This window comes from Capra hircus, chromosome 17, assembly GCF_001704415.2.
Source record: "Capra hircus breed San Clemente chromosome 17, ASM170441v1, whole genome shotgun sequence".
NCBI lineage: Eukaryota > Metazoa > Chordata > Mammalia > Artiodactyla > Bovidae > Capra > Capra hircus.
The window spans coordinates 59,504,961-59,525,250 of NC_030824.1; the positions used below are offsets into that span (position 1 = coordinate 59,504,961).

Below are 20,290 nucleotides of genomic sequence, written 5' to 3' on the forward strand. Positions count from 1 at the left end.
TCGTTCTCCCTCCATCTTTTATTCCCTTTCCACTCAAAGGCCCTCTCTAATGTGTTGCTGAAGAGTTTCTCTGTGGAGTGGGGCTGGCACCACAGGGTAATCACACACTGACTTTCGCCCACCCCATCCCTCTAAACCGGACTCCACTTCTAACCATTGTTCCTGCTGTTTCACACCCTTGCCAACCTTTGATACAATTTGACTTTCTAATCTTTTGCCTCTAAGTCACACTTTTATGTAAAAAGAATCTTAACCTTCTCCCTTGAAATGCTCAGAAATGAAAGCTGTTACACACATCTATGTAATCAACCCTTGATTATTCAAGAACTAAACATCATTTTCAGGGTTGGTTAGTTTTTTTCACTGTCTTCCTTCTTTTTCTCTATCCCTGGCCATCAGCATTATCATTTAGAAAAAAATAATAGGGTCAATAGAAGACATTCACGAAAAAAAAACAGTGGTTTAGTCTTCAGTGAGTCTACTTTCTTAGTTATAAACTAAACTTTTATATGATTAAGGAGAAAGTTAAAATTACTGGGTAAAATAGTTTTTACATAGTTTTTTTAAGGATATAGTTTGAAAATGAAGAGTATAGTATTAATGGTGTTTTTTAGAATCTAGTATATGTTGCTATTGTTGCACACTAGTAGTGGTGGTTTAGTTACTAAGTTGTGTCCAACTCTAGTGACACCATGGACTGTAGCCCGCCAGGCTCCTCTCTCCATGGGATTTCCCAGGTAAGAATATTGGAGTGGGTTGCCATTTCCTTCTCCAGGGGACCTCCCTGTCCCAAGGATCAAACCCAGGTCTCGTGCATTGTAGATAAGTCTCGTACATCACAGGTGGTCTCCTGCATTGCAGGTGAATTCTTTACTGACTGAACCATCAGCAGCATTAATTATACTGATAATCTTTAAAAATGCAGCAGTTACCTGAAGATCATGTAACTGTCTACACTACAGATACATTTGAGAATACTTTGGATAAATTTTAAGATGTTGAATTGTATTTTCTTTCTGAAGTTACCTTGCATGTTGTAGAGGAAATATATGCGATTTGGCTCTGTCTATAATGATGCAGTCTGATCTGCACATGATTGTGGTTTCGCCCATCTAATCCTACAGTCATCTCCAGGTCCTTGCAGATGTGATGACTTCTTTGTGGGCCTCTGGATCCACATGTCCTAACAGCTGTGCTGTTGCCTCTAGGTCTGTCATACAATTAGTCTTGTGATGAACTATTCAGGTTGCTTTATTGCTCCAGAGAACATTTTCATATGCTAGGCCTTGAACTTTAAGGAGTCTACATACATTATGTTCCATATGTCACTGTTCGGGATAGTTGATTAGAGTCTCAATTTTCAGTCTTGAAGTTCATCCTCTTTTGAATGAACCAGATAAAAATAATTATCCTTCTCTTCATGTTCTCTCAAAACAGATATTAGAAATTTTTGCACTATTTCTTAAAATGTGAATGACTGGAAACAAAAATTTCAGCAGCTTTGTAAACAGCTATTCTAGCGGTACTTTTTAATTTTTACAATAAATGACAATAATCAAAGTGGTATTCTATATCTCAAGGGAATTTAAAATGAGCTTTCACATTTTAAAAAATCAATAAATTTTATAAAATTTTTTATCATATAAATTTCATTTTATCAGTGTTTATATTCATATAGGCCATGAACTTCATTTTTTGACATACAGCATCTCTTCATTTATGAAAGTCTACAATTTGTAAATTTTGCCATACAGATTACTGTTTTTTAAAAAACAAATTTCCCTTTTTCTTGAGCCTTTGAATTTTTCCATAATGCTTTTGCCACCTAAGTGACTGTGATTTATGTGAAAAATACCATCATGTAGTCATTATTTAAAAAGAAGAAAAACTACACAGGCAATTTCCTGAGGTATAATACCATAAAGAAAAAAAAATCAGGAAAACTATAAATAAAAAAAGGTTTAAGGATAGTTAGCTCCCTATTAGAGGGAAATTTTAAAATTAAAATTTACTTTACTAAGATTTTAGTCTGCAGTCTTTGCTACAGAAATTTATACTAAATTGTCACTGTAAGGTTATTTGTTTTAATGCTTTAGAAAGGTCATGACTTTAAACAGAGAGGTAATATCCACAAAATTATTAGTAAAACATGTTTTCATAATCTCCAAATTATTTAATACACATTTTTACACTTCTTATGTGTTTAAAGTGTGCTTAAATTAAAACTTTTTAATGAACTATGTAAAATACTATTTTCTTAATAAAGCTGTTTAAAGGTATTAAATAAGATCAGAGGGCTGGTGGCTCAGCTGGTAAAGAATCTGCCTGCAATGTGGGAGACCTGGGTTTGATCCCTGGGTTGGGAAGATCCCCTGAAGAAGGGAATGGCTACCCACTCCAGTAGTTTGGCCTGGAGAATTCCACGGACTGTATAGTCCATGGGGTCGCAGAGTCAGACACGACTGAGCGACTTTCACTTTCACTACAGTTTCAAATAAGATCAGATGTGGACTACTTGCTTACACACACTTGAAGTTATTGCTTAATAATTTGGGGTAATGTAATGCCATGATTTGGAAATAAATTCATTTTTTTTTTAATTAGGAAATATGACATCCTCTACAGTGTTTTTTCTAATCCAATGACCTTTCTTTCACTTGTCAGATAATGGATATTTTGAACATTTTTCTTCTTAGCAAAAGTATGAAATGAAAAGGAAGGAAGTGCTATTTGGATACTTTTAAAAAAATATATAATTTAATTGGAGGCTAATTACTTTACAATATTGTATTGGCTTTGCCGTACATTGACATGAATCTGCCATGGATGTACATGTGTTCCCCATCCTGAACCCTCCTCCCATCTCCCACCCTATCCCATCCCTCTGGGTCATCCCAGTGCACCAGCCCCGAGCACCCTGTATCATGCATCAAACCTGGACTGGCGATTCATTTCACATATGATAATATACGTGTTTCAATGCCATTCTCCCAAATCATCCCACCCTCGCCGTCTCCCACAGAGTCCAAAAGACTGTTCTATACATCTGTGTCTCTTGCTGTCTCGCATACAAGGTTATCGTTACCATCTTTCTAAATTCCATATATATGCGTTAGCATACTGTATTGGTGTTTTTCTCTCTGGCTTACTTCACTCTGTATAATGGGCTCGGGTTTCATCCACCTCATTAGAACTGATTCAAATGCATTCTTTCTAATGGCTGAGTAATATTCCATTGTGTATATGTACCACAGCTTTCTTATCCATTCGTCTGCTGATGGACATCTAGGATGCTTCCATGTCCTGCCTATTATAAACAGTGCTGCGATGAACACTGGGGTACACGTGTCTCTTTCCATCTGGATACTGGTGAGGATGTGTGTCAAGGGGATACGGTCCTGAGTAGAGAGGCGTCTGCATGGCAGCAACTGGGAGAGTGAGGTATGGAACAGCTCCTCCCTTAGATTCTTGACAAGGAGACTGCCTGAGGTGGTCACAGAACAAAAGGATAAAGCGATGAAAACTTGGATGTCAAACAGGCAAATGACTGAGCTTATACCTGACCTGTCTCAACACTGCATGGCGAGTCCGCTACAGCATATTTTCCAAGCTGGTGATGAACTACGCAGGGACCAAGAGGCTCGCTGGCTGCGTGAAGCACTGTCTGCATGTTTTGTATAACGATGACCAGCAGCCCTCTGGGAGCAGGAGGTCATGACTTCCTCTGTGCCTGCATCTGAGCTCCCCTCAGACACTGAGGCTATTAGACAGGAACAGAAGGGTCACTTTTAGGTAATGATTTCTAAATTACAAGGAAAGACGACTTCTATTTAATGGGTAGTGAAGAGGTCTGATCTTTAAATAAAGAAATGACTTCAATTCCTTTTTTTAAAAAAAAGATAAATGCCTTTTCTATTTAAGGAAAAGTTAATAATAAATTAATATTTCCATAAAATGATGGTCTATTATATTTGTACTATAAAAATATGCTATTACAAAGATAAATGTAAGCACTACGTAATTTACCTATGATACAACTAGTGAATTACAGTTAAGAAAAAAAATAAGTACAAAGCAGGCACTCTGGATGGATACTGAATATATGCCACCTAGTATGTTACCTAGTAGAGGACTGTCTGAGCCACCAGGGAAGCCTAACACGCTAGGGTATTGTTGCTGTCATCGGTCAGTGCTAATTACATCACAATCTGTAGTGATAACGGTATCTCCCATTTGAAAACTGACGATAGTCTAAAGTGTAAACTTATGGTTTTTTCTTTTGATCTGTACAAAGAAAGTGCCATTTGTAACCCTTATTTTACAAATAAAACTGAGCTTCCAAGACGTTAAGTGACTAAGCTAAAGTTAGCAGCTCAAATGTGAAAGAAGGACTAAGATCCATGTCTTCTAATTTCAACTAGCACCTACTCTTTCTATACCATAGTTATCTTCCATATAAAGACCAGTTCAAAACTTACTATTAGTTCAAATATTTAACCACTTGACAATTAGAGATATCACATATTTGTGGAATCTAAAAAAATGATACAAATGAACTTATTTACAAAACAAAAATAAGACAAACATAGAAAACAAACTAATGAGCACCAAAAGGGAAAGGGGAGGGATGGGTAAATTAGGAATTTGGCATTAATAGATATCCATTACTCTATATAAAATAGATAAACAACAAGAACCTGCTGTACAGCACAGGAAACTCTACTCAATATCTTGAATTAATCTTTAATGGAAAAGAATCTAAAAAAGAACATATATATATGTATATACTGTGGTTGTTCAGTCACTAAGTCATGTCTGACTCTTTGTGACCCCATGAACTGTAGCACGCGGGGCTTCCCTGTCCTTCACTATCTCTTGGAGTTTGCTCAAACTCCTATCCATTGAATCAGTGATGTCATCCAACCATCTCATTTTCTGCCACCCCTTCTCCTCTTGCTTTCAATCTTTTCCATCATCAGGGTCTTTTCCAGTGAATCAGCTCCTCCTATCAGGTGACCAAAGTATTGGAGCTTCAGCTTCAGCATCAGCCCTTCCAACAAATATTCAGGGTTGATTTCCTTAACAATTGACTGGTTTGATCTCTTTGCTGTCCAGAGCACTCTCAAGAGTCTTCTCCAACACCACAGTTCAAAAGCATCAATTCTTTGGCACTCAGCCTTCTTTATGGTCCAACTCTTATATCCATACATGACTACTGGAAAAATCATAGCTTTGACTAGACAGACCTTTGTCAGCAAAGCGATGTCTCTGCTTTTTAATATGCTGTCTAGGTTTGCCATAACTTTTCTTCCAAGGAGAAAGCATCTTTTAATTTTGTGGCTTCAATCACTGTCTGCAGTGATTTTGGAGCCCAAGAAAATAATCTCACTGTTTCCACTTTTTCCCTTTTTATTTGCTATGAAGTGATGGGACCAGATGCCATGATCTTAGTTTTTTGAATGCTGAGTTTTAAGTCAGCTTTTTCACTCTCTTCTTTCACTCTCAACAAGAGGCTCTTTAGATCCTCTTCACTTTCTGCCATTAGAGAGCATGAACTGCATATCTGAGGCTGTTGATATTTCTCCCAGAAACCTTGATTCCGGCTTGTGATTCATCCAGCCTGGCATTTCACATGATGTACTCTGCATAGCAGTTAAATAAGCAGGATGACAATATACAGCCTTGTTGTATTCCTTTCCCAATTTCGAACCAGTTAGTTGTTCCATGTAAAGTTCTAATTGTTGCTTCTTCACCTGCATACAGGTTTCTCAGGAGGCAGGTAAGGTGGTCTGGTATTCCCATCTCTTTAAGAATTTTCCAGTTTGTTGTAATCCACATAGTCAAAGGATTTAGTGTAGTCAATGAAGTAGAAGTAGATGTTTTCCTGGAATTCCCTTGCTTTTTCTGGTAATAGTCCATATGTACAACATCTTCTCTATCCGTTCCTCTGTCAACAGACATTTAGATTGCTTCCATGTGGTAGCCATTGTAAATAGTGCTTCTATGAACATTGGGGTTCATATATATTTTTGAATTATAGCTTTCTCTGGCTATGTGCCCAGGAATGGGATTGCAGGACCACATGGCAACTCCACACTGTTTTCCAGCGGTTGTACCAATTTACATTCCCACCAACTGTGTAGGAAGGTTTCCTTTTTTCCACATTCTCTCCAGCATTTGTTATGTGTAGACTTTTTGATGGTGGTCCATTTGAACAGTGTGAGGTGATACTTCATTGTAGTTTTGATTTGCATTTCTCTAACAATTAGGTGTTCTTTGGAAGGACTGATGCTAAAGCTGAAACTCCAATACTTTGGCCACCTCCTGCGAAGAGTTGACTCATTGGAAAAGACTCTGCTGCTGGGAAGGATTGGGGGTAGGAGGAGAAGGGGACGACAGAGGATGAGATGGCTGGATGGCATCACCAACTCAATGGACATGAGTTTGGGTGAACTCTGGGAGTTGGTGATGGACAGGGAGGCCTGGCGTGCTGCAATTCATGGGGTCGCAAAGAGTAGGATACAACTGAGCGACTGAACTGAACTGAACAATTAGTGGGAGCTTCCCAGGTTGTATGAGTACTAAATAATCTGCCTGCTAACGCAGGAAACACAAGAGAGGAAGGCTGGATTCCTGGGTTGGGAATATTCCCTGGAGAGGAAATGGCAACCTGCTTCAGTATTCTTGCCTGGACATGTCATTCCATGGACAGAGGAACCTGGCTGGCTACAGTCTATGGGGTTGTAAAGATTCGGACAAGACTGGGCACACACATGTGCATGCACACACATACACATACACATATTATCAAAGTTGAACATCTCATGTGCCTTTTGAAGAGTCATGAGTTTTTGACCCATGAGAGAAAAGCACGTAGGAGGAGAGATGGGGGAGAAAGGAGTGATTAAACATCTGTGAGCAGAACATAGGAGGGACATTTTGTGTCCAGAAGTGACATGAAAATACATCCTTCAGGATATTTAGAGAAAGACAAATTGATTTTTTTTTAATGCGAGGAGAGAGGAATTTTAAAAAAATAATGTTGCTGTGAGTTAAGAATTTTATCTCTAGTTTTCTGAAGACAACTATGGAAAAATTGAAAGTACTTTTCTTTTAGCTTGCTGGATGTTTTCCTTTTAACATGGTATCCCACTAAGAGAGCTGTGAAGAGCTCACATTTATTTGGGTTGCATCATAGTTTCAGTGGTAGATAAAAATCATCACTTATAAAATTGATTAAAAGGAAAACTTGTTTCATGTATGTTATTGTAGAATCTGCAAGCATGTGTATGTCAGCTAGATTATCATTTAGGTGAAGAGTTTACTGTTATGAAAGAGGGAGTTACTATTAAGGGAGATGGTAAGAAGTTAAACAGGAAAGGAACTAAATGGGAACAAGTATATAGGAAACTTCTTGCCTCAAACTTTCTATATCCTAAACATTAGAAATAAAATAAATTATCCTTTGATAGAAATGCTTCCTGATATATATATATATAATCTTCATATCTGTTGAGTCAAAGAATAAATAAAATTTGATTACAATTATTTAGTGAAACCTTAAGATGATATCATTTTAACCCATATCCTCCATTGTTAATATTTATCAACAATCCATAAGTTACTAGAATATTATTATAACTATTTTCAGATACATTATTTATTTGCATTTTTCTATGGGATGCTGCTGATAAGGCTAGAGATTTGGGTTAACCATATATAAGAGCTAACATCAATGTTAGAAGCATTATAAATTATTATAAAGATTCTGACATGTCTGCAAACATAGAAATTGCTACTGTTTTATATGCGGAATAATTAAATATAGTGCAAGAATTTAGTACTATAAAATCAAATTAAGTACCAATATGGGGAATTCTCCTTTCAGAGGATCACTTCAGTACAGTCACTCAATCATGTCCGACTCTTTGCGACTCCATGAACCGCAGCACACCAGGCCTCCCTGTCCATCACTAACTCCCAGAGTTCACCCAAACCCATGTCCATCGAGTTGGCAATGTCATCCAACCATCTCATCCTCTGTCATCCCCTTCTCCTCCTGCCCTCACTTTCCCAGCATCAGGGTCTTCTCAAATAAGTTAGCTCTTTGCATCAGGTGGCCAAAGTATTGGAGTTTCCACTTCAACATGAGTCCTTCCAATGAACACCCAGGACTGATCTTTAAGATGGACTGGTTGAATCTCCTTGCAGTCCAAGGGACTCTCAAGAGTCTTCTCCAACATCACAGTTCAAAAGCATTAATTCTTCTGCACTCAGCTTTCTTCACAGTCCAACTCTCACATCCATACATGACCACAGGAAAACCCAGAGCCTTGACTAGATGGACCTTTGTTGGCAAAGTAATGTCTCTGCTTTTGAATATGCTATCTAGGTTGGTCATAACTTTTCTTTCAAGGATTAAGCGTCTTTTAATTTCATGGCTGCAGTCAACATCTGCAGAGATTTTGGAGGCCAAAAAATAAAGTCTGACACTGTTTCCACTGTTTCCCCATCTATTTCCCATGAAGTGATGGGACTGGATGCCATGATCTTCATTTTCTGAATGTTGAGCTTTAAGCCAACTTTTTCACTCTCCTCTTTAACTTTCATCAAGAGGCTTTTTAGTTCCTCTTCACTTTCTGCCATAAGGGTGGTGTCATCTGCATATCTGAGGTTATTGATATTTCTCTCAGCAATCTTGATTCCAGCTTGTGTTTCCTCCAGCCAAGTATTTCTCATGATGTACTCTAGAAATAAGTTCTGCTTAATAATGGAAAATAACTAAATAATGGGAAATACCTCAATGAATGTACTGAAGACTGATCTAAGTTGATGTTCCTAAGATTAGGAAGTGGAATGGAGTATTTACAGAGAAAGAAAATTCATGCACAAAAACAATTTACTTAGATAGGACCATCCTTTTCCTTAAAATAAGGAAATTATGGTTGCAATGTTTGATTGTAGGAGTTGGGCCAGATTTGCATAAGGTCTTGACTGTGATTTTTTGGTAAAATATGTTCCTCCTTGAAATCTTAGGACTTCATAAGATACATTTATTTTCTAATGTTAAGAATTTACTCTACTTGGAAATTTTCAGGTGTAAATTGACTATGGTCGAAGGGAATTACTACTTCTTTCCTCAGCATCTGATGTATATTGGTAGCTTTCTTCTCTTTTAAATATCAGGGTCTCTGTGACCTTCTGCACAGGTTTATTATAGGAACCATCGCTTCTCTTCACCAAATGGACTTTCCCCATTAGTAGGTATTTCAGCTCTAAAAAAATCCACTATTTGTTTTTAGTTTAGTGCTAGTTCATAATTCAATAAAGAATGCTTTGTCAGTGGGGATGGCGTGCTGAGGAAAAACTTATTTATTTAGAAATATAAAGAGAGTTTAGGAAGAAATAGTGTAGTGGGAAATTTAGTGGAGAAAAGAGGCTGAATGACTTGGTTTACACGGAAAACTAATAAAGTTCCAAGACAAGGAACTTGCACTGTCTACGTTAGGCCACCGGTGCCCACTTGAATAGCTGAGGGTGCCCCGTCTTAGGCTCCCTCTCGAGTGGATCTTGGAAGCCAGGGCAAGTAAGTAGAGTCGGAGAGCCTCCATGCCCCAGATGGGAATTCAGCCTGAAAAGGAGAGGGAGGGAGAGGGAGAAAGAGAGAGAGAGAGAGACTTGACATGGGGGAAACCTGTCTTTCCAGTGACTGGCCCATCCTCTATTGTCCGGAAAGGCCTTATGTACTTTTGATTTTACATAGAGATCAATGGATAATACAAAATTATGCAGCGTCAGCAGCCCTGACTCTTATCGAGACCAGGCTTTCTCTCTGCATATCTGTTGTATACACAAGTCTTAGGTGATTTACATCATCTTCTGGCCAGAAGGCCAATTAGCATTTTACAGCCCTTTTCTGATAAGGGTAATAGTGTTGTTCTTCCCAGAGTCTGGTGCCACTCTCAGAAAGCACTAAATAAAGTTACATTCTTACATAGCAAGGGCACAACAATTTATAACAAGGAAAAGGAGTACAGTGATTTATAACAAAGAGAAAAGTAATTAACTCAAAAGTCTAGTGTTGCTAACATCAAAACTACTATATTCCTTTTTCTGCATCCTGTTTACATTGATTAATATCCTCCCAGGTGCCTAAAAGATAAAGGATATGGAGGCCTGGTGGCAACAGTAACTCAACAATGGAACCCTTCAACAAACTAATTCTTAGCTCATATACTTGTCAATATATTTTTCTATTACATGTATTGCTGCTGCTACTGCTAAGTCACTTCAGTCGTGTCTGACTCTGTACAACCCCATAGATGGCAGCCCACCAGGCTCCTCTGTCCCTGGGATTCTCCAGGCAAGAATACTGGAGTGGGTTGCCATTTCCTTCTCTAATGCATGCATGCATGCTAAGTCACTTCTGTCATGTCTGACTCTGTGTAACCCTATGCACAGCAGCCCATCAGGCTCCTCCGTCCACAGGATTCTCGAGGCAAAAATACTGGAGTGGTTTGCCATTTCCTTCTCCAATTACATGTATTAATCATTTATTAATATATTAAAGCCTTCAAATTGAGATCAAAATTAGCAAAATTTCAGAGTCCCTTCTGTTTCACATCATGAGAACCATTAATTAGGGATATTTACACGTGACAGGTTTTTCTAAGTCAAGATTCTTTGGAAAAAATAATCACATAAAAATCCTTAAACAGATGGACAACATTTTGGAAAGGAGAAGAAATTTATGAGAGATAGTAGTTGAATATAGGGGCAAGATACTGAAAATCTGAAAATACTCCAACATAAATTTAAAATACGAGTGAGAGAATAAAAAGAGGGTATGAAGTTGATGATAAGAATTAATGATAGACTAAATATAAGAAGGCAAAGGCTAAAACTAACAGAGCACTTTCTCAGCGTGAGGATGATCAGATCCAGCGCCTAGCATGATGTCTCTGTCAGAAGGTGCTCAGTAAACAACCGTGAGTGAATTAAGGAGATCATGTCACCAGCCTCATCAAAGTCATCAAATATTCCAGATTGCTTAAAAAATGAGCTTCACATTACCCAGCAAATCATTTAAGACTCTCCAATCCTCCCACAGATTAAAAAAGTATGATCTTGGAATTAGAATGAATTTCTAATTCTCTGAGAATGAGTAGTCTTTCTGAGAATGTCCAGAAATCATACAAGAAGAAATTGATAAATTTGGCCACATACATATCTAAAAGCTTGGGATGGAAGAATTTCATAAAATTGTAAAAAAAAAAAACAAAAAACAATGACCTGTTGTTGTATGGCAAAAACTAACACAACATTGTAAAGAAATTATCCTCCAATTAATTAAAAAACACCTTGAAAAATGGCCTGGAAAAACATTCACGACACATATTAACTAAACGTCTAAATTCTTAAAATACAAATAGCTCCTGAGAAAGCAGGCACTTTCACTGATTGTTATTGTTATATGACTACAAATGTGTGAAGTGTCTTTGAAGTGAAGATCAGAAATAAAAATAAATTTATTTTTAAATTCACCTTCTCTCTGACTCAGCATTTCCACCTGTAGGAATTTACTCTGTAGATCATCTCTTACTTCAGCACAAAGCTGTTCACTGCTGTACTCTATGTGATAAAAACTGATTGGTGGGAATGCAAACTGGTACAGTTGCTATAGAGAACAGAGTGGAGATTCCTTAAAAAACTGGAAATAGAACTGTCATATGACCCAGCAATCCCAGTGCTGGGCATACACACTGAGGAAACCAGAACTGAAAGAGACACGTGTACCCCAGTGTTCATCACAGCACTATTTACAATAGTGAGGACGTGGAAGCAACCTAGATGCCCACAGACAGACAAATGGATAAGGAAGTTGTGTACATTTACACAATGAAATATTATTTAGCTATAAGAAAGAACATATTTGAGTCAGTTCTAATGAGATGGATGAAACTGGAGCCTATTATACAGAGTGAAGTTAAGTCAGAAAGAGAAACACCAATACAGTATAGTAAAGCAATATATATGGAATTTACAAAGACAGTAACAACAATTCTATATGCAAGGCAACAAAAGAGACACAGATGTAAAGAACAGACTTTTGGACTCTGTGGGAGAAGGCGAGGGTGAGATGATATGAGAGAATAGCATTGAAACATGTATATTACCATGTGTAAAACAGATGACCAGTGCAGGTTCGATGCATGAAGAAGGGCACTCAAAGCCGGTAGGTGCTCTGGGCCACCCCAGAGGGACTGGGTGGAGAGGTAGGTGGGAGGGGTTCAGGATGTGAGGACACGTGTGCACCCGTGACTGACTTATGTCGATGTATGGCAAAAAGCACTACAATATTGTAAAGTAATCAAAATAAATAAATTAATTTTTTTAAAGGAAAAAAATACTGCTTGGAGATAACCTAAATGCCCACCAACAGGAGATGGTTAAATCCCTTATCGTATAGCTATACCATGGGGCACCATGAGTCCTTTTTAAAATGAGACCTGTCTAGATATCCATCAGTATGGAGGAAGTTAATCCAGGAGGCAGAACGGTGTGTATAAAAACTTACTATTTAGTAAACAACAAAATGGGCACACATATATGTGTACTTATATGCCAGGTATAGACATGAAAATTTTTGGCAGGATAAATCAGAAACTTGTAACTATTAACTGCCTTTGAGAAAACTGTGAGACTGAGTATAGGGGTAGAAGGAAGATTTATTTTCACCATAAACACTATGGTATTGTTTGAATTTATTTTGCTATGCACTTGCCATGTGATGAGGTGGGGGGAATATCTTTAAGCTAGTTTTCACTTTATTTTCCAGCTTGACCTCCTACTGTATCCTACCTTGCACATAATAATTCAATGCTTCTCAAACCTACTCAAACATTCATGTGTTGAGTGTGTGTGAATGAGTGTGTGTCTAATATTCCACTATCCATGACTCTCATACTTTCTGCCTGTAGATAGCCTACCCCTCAAAAGTTCTCCTGTGCAACCCTCTTGATTTTCGGTATTGGAACTAAATACATACTTATCTCTGAATTCAGAAAACCCCTGTCCATCCTGCTTTGAATTACAGTTGTTTACAAGTCGGTCAACCTCATTAAATTAGCTCCTAAAGGGAAATGTGCATCTTGTCGGCTTCTGTGCTCCTGAAAGTATCTGGAACACAACAGCCTTGCTGAATGCATGTCATTAACTAAAAACTATTAAGCAGAAGAGTCAACTAGGAAAACCCATGTTTCCTATGATGACCCAATTTTAAGGACGATAAAGAATGTATCTAGCTCAATTACAGGAATGCTACATAGCATGAATATCTAAAAGAGCCAGTAAGAGCTCCTAAAAGCTGAAAATAAAGCCAATACTCCCTGTCAAATAGGGTTACTACCTGAGATGTAAACAAAATTAAATATGAAGCCACACTTGAAATGTATTAGAGGTAAGAGAAATTATTTCTGTTACAGAAAAGATAGCTGTTGACATTTTTTTGTGTGTCAAACACCCCAAGCCTGATCATAAAATAGGCAAACAGTGATTTTTATCATGAAACAGGCTACTTCTCAGATTGGGACTAGCGATGCCTTCCCCACTTGGTGCCTTCTCCCCTAACTCCCACAAACGAAAAGTCCACAACAATGGAATTCAATCTGTTCCTTATTAACCACTGTCTTGCCTAAAAAAAAAGTCCCAAACCACAAGTTTATTATACTTTTTTTTAACTGTATACTTTTTGCTGTAATTTAAATCCATTTCCTCTTGTCCTTGGTGCTATGGGAGTGGAGGGCCCCATTATTTGATATATTTAACTTCATCAGTAAAACCAATTTTTAATGCTTCTAGAATAGCTATTTTGCTTTAGTCTCTATAAACAGGTACATTTACATCAGGCCCATCTCATCCCTGTTGGCCTTATAACAACATACAATTAAACAAATATAATAAAATAAAAATTAAAAGTGGCAGTGATGAAAAGTCTCCTTGAACTTACTGCTAATGCTGTTTCATACTCTCCAGCAGCCAAGTGCGCTAAGCCCAAGTAATAGGAAGCCTCTCCTTCCATCTTTTTGTCATTTCCTAAAACAAAAATGTAGAAAAAATATTATGGTATTGAAGAAACTGGCTTATTCCACAAACAGAGTCTCTGCTTTTCAAGACACTGGAAAGTTATTATAACAAAGTATACAGATTTATATCAACAACCCCTGAAGCCTAGCTGTGTACTGATCAAAAAGGCTGACATTAATATAATTTACTTGGGTCACAGATGTTAGAATAAGGTGTATGAGCAATATAATTATGATGAGTTTCCTCTGAGACACAAAATCCAGTCTTAGCATTTTGACACCCATATATGATTTCTATATCAGTCACCCATGTAAGGGCTTCCCAGGTGGGGTCAGTGGTAAAGAACCTGCCTACCAATGCAGGAGACATGAGAGGCACGGGTTTGATCCATGGGTCAGGAAGATCCCCTGGAGGAGGGCATGCAACCCACTCCAGTAGTTTTGCTTGGAAAATCCCATCGACAGAGGAGTCTGGCAGTCCATAGGGTCGCCAAGAGCCAGACATGACGAAAGCAACTTAGTATGCATGCACCACCATGTAAAACCTACAGCCATTCACCATAGCTGTGACTACATACATGAAATAATTGATAAGGAGTATCAGCCTTACTTGGTGGACAAACACACATACACACACAGACTGGCATTCAGTTAAGTCTCCAATAAGGCAGATAATTAGCAAGCTAAGCAATTGTTGCCTTGACTAGGTTTTAGTTGGAAAGTTATTGCTTAAAACTTGGGTAAGAATGCCAGAGCTTCATTTCTTGGTATAAAGTTCCATGCATACTTTGAAATCCAAACACATTTTCCCTTGCTAGTGATTGGTAAATGCTTTTCACCATCTTTTCAGAAGGAATTTAGCCTAATTTTGTAGGATGTGCTTTATTCCAGGCATTATCAAATTTTTCTTCCCAAAATATGTCAACATGTAACATGTGCTTCAATAAGACATACATCACACTGTCTAACAAATAGATAATTTACTAACAATTAATGTACAAAATTTACCATGTAAATCTAATATACTTGTAAGAACCATAGGAGGTTCTTATTTTCCAAAATAATACTATTCTCTTTTACTTTTGGAAGTTTTTTGCTTTTAATGTTACCTAACTCCTGGGTAATGCAAATGCTGATTTATCTACCCCCATTTTTTATCTTTGGAAAGTAAAGATCCTTAGATTTCTGCACTCTGCATTCCCACCATGATGGATTTCCACAGGAGCCAGCAATTCTCTGCTCAGCACTCACTGAATTACCTCTTGTGAAGCAATGGCTCAACTGGAAGACTGCAAGGAAACAGGACAGCAAATGCCACTGACAGTATATTTTTTCTTCTCTGACAATTTCATCAATTGTAGAGAATTATACCCTCAAGATCCCACTTCAGCAGAGCTGATGATGCTAGTGATTCAGTCTGGGAAATCTGAACTCATAATGCAGCTGGGCCCTCACTTTTTCTCTGCTATAGGCTTATGACTGCTGGGGAGAAAGGTGGGACCAGGGGAGGAAAAGAAGGGGCAGAAGCAAGAGACTATGGTGGGAAGCTGCCTCTTCGATAATTAAGGGTTGATTGCCTGAGACTTGTACTTGCTGTGTTAAATGGAGTAAAGCAGTGACAACTGCATGTGTGCATACGGGATCATTATTTGCATTAAACTTTATGTGAAAAGCAGCCCAAAAAAGTAGAAAAAAAAATCTATTCCTGTAGACAGAAAGGTTTTGAAACAGCTAACTGAAATAGATCACACCAAATAATAGTAGGATTTAAGTATAAGAACTTCCTGTTTACTGAGATGAAGTTAAGATAAACTGAAAATAATAAAATACTGAAGGAAAACATATTGCAGTTGAGTGACCCGCTCAACAGTGACATACAGAAAAAGTGTCCAAGATCAGTTATATTGTGCTGTTTACCTGAGTGGGTTAAATTTATATTAGCCATGCTATCCAAGTCAATAATCATTTGTCTTAAAGAAATTAATATGTTTTTATTTTCAAAACTAAATTGTTCATTCTTGCACTAGTATGTTTACTAGAGAATTCAAAGAGGAAGTCATCCCAGGTGGAATAATGGACACAATGTTCTTGGGAATAACTCAAACGTTTTATTAAAATGTGCCCTAAACCTTCTTTTTGTTATTTGGCTAACACATATTCACTCATTCATTTATTCAGTGCTTATTTATTAGGACCATCCTATACAAGGTAGAAGGGGGCAACAGGGAATGAGGTGGTTGGATGGCATCATGGACTCAATGGACATGAGTTTGAGCAAACTCCAGGAGATAGCGAAGGACAGGGAAGCCTGGTGTGCTGTAGTCCATGGGGTCGCAGAGTCAGGCACAACTTAGTAACTGAAAACCAAAAACCAGGCACAACTCTCAGCACTTGGAATCCATCAGTACATTAACCAGACAAATTCCCTGTCCTTGGTGAGTTTATATTTTAGAGAAATAAAAGAAAAAGACAGAAAATTGAAAATAAACATAATAAAGTATATGGTAAGTTTCAGGGTGATAAGTATTTTAGGGGAAAAACTTAAGCAGGTTAAGGGGATTTGAGAATGCTAAGTAGGGATACAACGAAAAAAGCAGGTTTCAATATTAAATACAGTTGTCAGGGTAGTAGATCTCACTACCCTGAGATGGTATCCACAAGAAAATGAAATTAAAGATAACAGAAAAATTTGAGAAACTCACAACTATGTGGAAATTAAACACGCTTCTAAATAATCATTGGATCAAAGAAGAAATGAAAAGGTAAACTAGAAAATACTTTGAGATGAATGAAAATGAAAATACAAAACCCCCAAACTTGTGGGATTCAGTTTAAGCAGAGCAGAGAGGGACATGTACAGCTATCAATGCCTGGTTTTTAAAAAAGGAAACATCTTTTTACTTTATAAAAGTAGAAAAAGAATAATTAAACTTAAAGCAAACAGAAGGAAATAATATAGAGAGGAAATAAGTGAAATAGAGAATAGGAAAAAAAGAGGTTCTCAACAAAACCAAAAGTTGGTTCATTGAAAAAGTCTACAAAATTGACAGACTTTTAGCTAGACTGAACGAGGAAAAAAAGAATATCCTCAAATTATGAAAATCAGGAATGAATAAGGGAAATCACCACAGTTCTTACAGAGATAAAAAAATATTATAAAGGAATATTATGGACAATGGTATACCAACAAGTTAGATACAGTTGATAAAATGGAAAAATAGAAAGACACATACTACTGAAAGTGACTCAAGTAGAGACGGAAAATATGAATAGATTCACAATAAGTAAAGAACTTAAATTAGAAATCAAGCAGTTTCCACAAAAGAAGCCCAGCTAGCTTCAATGATGAAGTGTACTGAATATTAAAAATACAACCAACACCAGTTCTTCACAGACTCCTCCAAAAACTAAGAGAGAACACTTCCCAAATCATTCTATGAAGCCACTATTATTTTGAAATCAAAAATACACCACAAGAAAAGAAAACTACAAGCCAACATCCATCATAAATATAGACAATCCCCAATATTTACTAGCAAAGCCAATCCAGGAGTTAAAGGAAAAGGATTAAACACCAGGATCGAGCTGGATTTATCCCAGGAATTTAGGGTTGATTCAACATGTGCAAATCAGTCCATGTAATATACTATTTTTAATAGAAAGGACAAACCACATTTTCATCTCAATAGATGCAGAAAAAGACATTTCACAAAATTCAACCCTTTTTTATGATTAAAAAAAAACCCTCAGCAAATTCAGAATAGAGGGGAACTTCCTCAACGTGTTAAACAAGTATTTACAAAAACCCCCACAGCTAACATTAAACTTAATGGTGAAAGACTGATAGCTTTTGTCCTAAGATCAGGAAGAAGACGAAGATGGCCTCTGACACCAGCCCTCACATTTATGGTCAGTTAAACTTATCAACAATCCCAAGACAAGACTGAGAAAGAAGAGCATTTTCAACAACTAGTACTGGGGCAACTGGATATCCACACGTAAAACATGAAGTTGGACCCTCTTGACACACCGCTCCCCCCCACCCCACACACACCCACCCCTAAATATAGGACTTAGAACTATAAAGCTCTTAGAATAATATATAGAAGTAAATCTTCATGACTTTGCATTAGTGAAAACCTTCACAGTCATGATATCAAAAGCACAAACAACTGAAGAAGGAATACATTACTTTGCGCTTCATCAAATTAAAAGCTTGGCCCTCAGTGGATACCGTCAGAGAGGGTAAAGAAAACCCAGTGTTTTCAAATCACAAATCTGATGAAGGACTTGCTCTAGAATATTAGAGGATTCTTATAACTCAATAATAAAAAGAAAAATAACCCAATTAAAAATGGGCGAAGAAACTGAATACACATTTCTGCAAAGAAGATATCACAAATGGACAGTAAGCACACAAAGAGATGCTCAACATCATTAACCAACAGGGATAGGCAAAATAAATTCAGTGAGATATCACTTTATACCTACTAAAGATGACTATAATAAAAAGACGAGCAACAAGTGCTGGTGAGGGGGTGGCTAAAGTGAAACCCTTTATACATTGTTGATGGGAATGTAAAACAATTCAGTGACTCGGGAAAACTCTTTGCCAGTTCCTGAATATTCATTGGAAGGACCGATGATGAAGCTGAAGCTCCAATACTTTGGCCAACTGATGCGAAGAGCTGACTCATTAGAAAAGGCCCTGATCCTGGGAAAGATTGAAGGCAGGAGGAGAAGGGGATGACAGAGGATGAGATGGTTGGATGGCATCACTGACTCAATAGACAATGAGTTTGAGCAAGCTCTGGGAGATGGGGAAAGACAGGGAAGCCTGGCGTGCTGCAGTCCAGGGGGTCACAAAGAGTCAGAGATGACTGAGCAACTGAACAAGAACAACAACAATAAGTTAAACATAGAGTTATATGACCCAGCAATTCCACAACTAGGTATATACCCTGAGGAACTGAAAACATGCACACAAATGTTCAGAGTAGCATTATTCATAAGAGACAAAAGGTGGGAACAACATAAATGTCCACCAACTGATGAATGGATAAAGAAAATGTGATAATAATCATATAATAGGGTATTATTTGGCCATAAATATGAATGAAGTAGTGATACATGTTACAAGATGAATCAACTTTGAAAACATGATGCTAAGTGAAAGAAGCGAGACACAAAAGAACATACAGAGTATAATTCCATTTGTGTGAACTATCCAGAAGAGGTCAATGCACAGAGACAGAAAGATGAATGGTTACTAGGGGACAGGGGAAGAAAGGTGTAGGGCATGACTTCTAGTGAGTATGGGGTTAGTGTTGATGTTTGTACAACTTCGTGAATTTATTAAAGACCAATGATGATTGAAATATGAAAATAATAGAATACTAGAGTCATGAGACTACTGTATGGCTGTTGCTATACTTGTGCATTACACAAAGGCGCCCTAACAAAGGAGCTGGTGCACTATGGATATCAGTCCTCTTCAAATACTATGTAATCCAATGTGGGAGGCAAGGCGTGCAATCATCAGCTTGCTGCTTCAGGCTCCCTGACCAAAGCAGAAGGCAACAAGAAGGGCTGATTTGTTCCAGAGCATTTCAGCAGCTGTCAGAGCTCTGTGAAATACTGTGCCATCTTTTAACCTGCGTTCTTTCTTATATGAAAAATATGGGCACAAATATTTATTGGTTTCAAAAGATACTCAAAATTATTACAGCATAAGAAGTTGGTTTTCTCCTATTCTCTTTATCTGTCCTTTGGAAAGTGAGAGATGCTTTCAGAAAGGAGACCGCTTGGCAGGCTCTGACTGTTGGAAGAGACTCTAAGAACTTTGCTTTCTTTGTGAATTACCTTATGATTTAGCAAATGTGAACCTAAAGTGAAATACCTTTTCCTAACTGATAATATTAACTTACATTAAAATTATACATAACTTTTCACATGACTAAAGTTAGCTGCTGAAATTGATCTAAGAGCTAACTATTTATGTCAGTGTTTACCCCTTTGGGGTAGGTACTCGATCACCATTCATTCAACGGGATACATCTTTCAATGTTATATTCATTTCAACTAATAATATTTTTAAAAAATAACAGAGAGAATAAGCTTTTTACTTTCACTCTTTAAGAAATTAAAATCAAACCCAGAAAATCACTCCTGTTTACTCCAAATAAACCATTTGTTACTGAGTAAAC

General features: G+C 37.5%; 1 protein-coding gene across 1 annotated transcript in view; it reads right to left on the reverse strand.

The window, feature by feature from the left end:
- The window catches only part of TTC29 (tetratricopeptide repeat domain 29), a 259,564-nt gene that overhangs the window by 156,296 nt on the left and 82,978 nt on the right, over positions 1-20,290 (reverse strand). Inside the window, exon 8 of the mRNA XM_005691202.2 lies at positions 14,009-14,094. Within this exon, the coding sequence (XP_005691259.1) occupies positions 14,009-14,094 (86 nt within the window). The remainder of the gene's footprint in view (positions 1-14,008; positions 14,095-20,290) is intronic.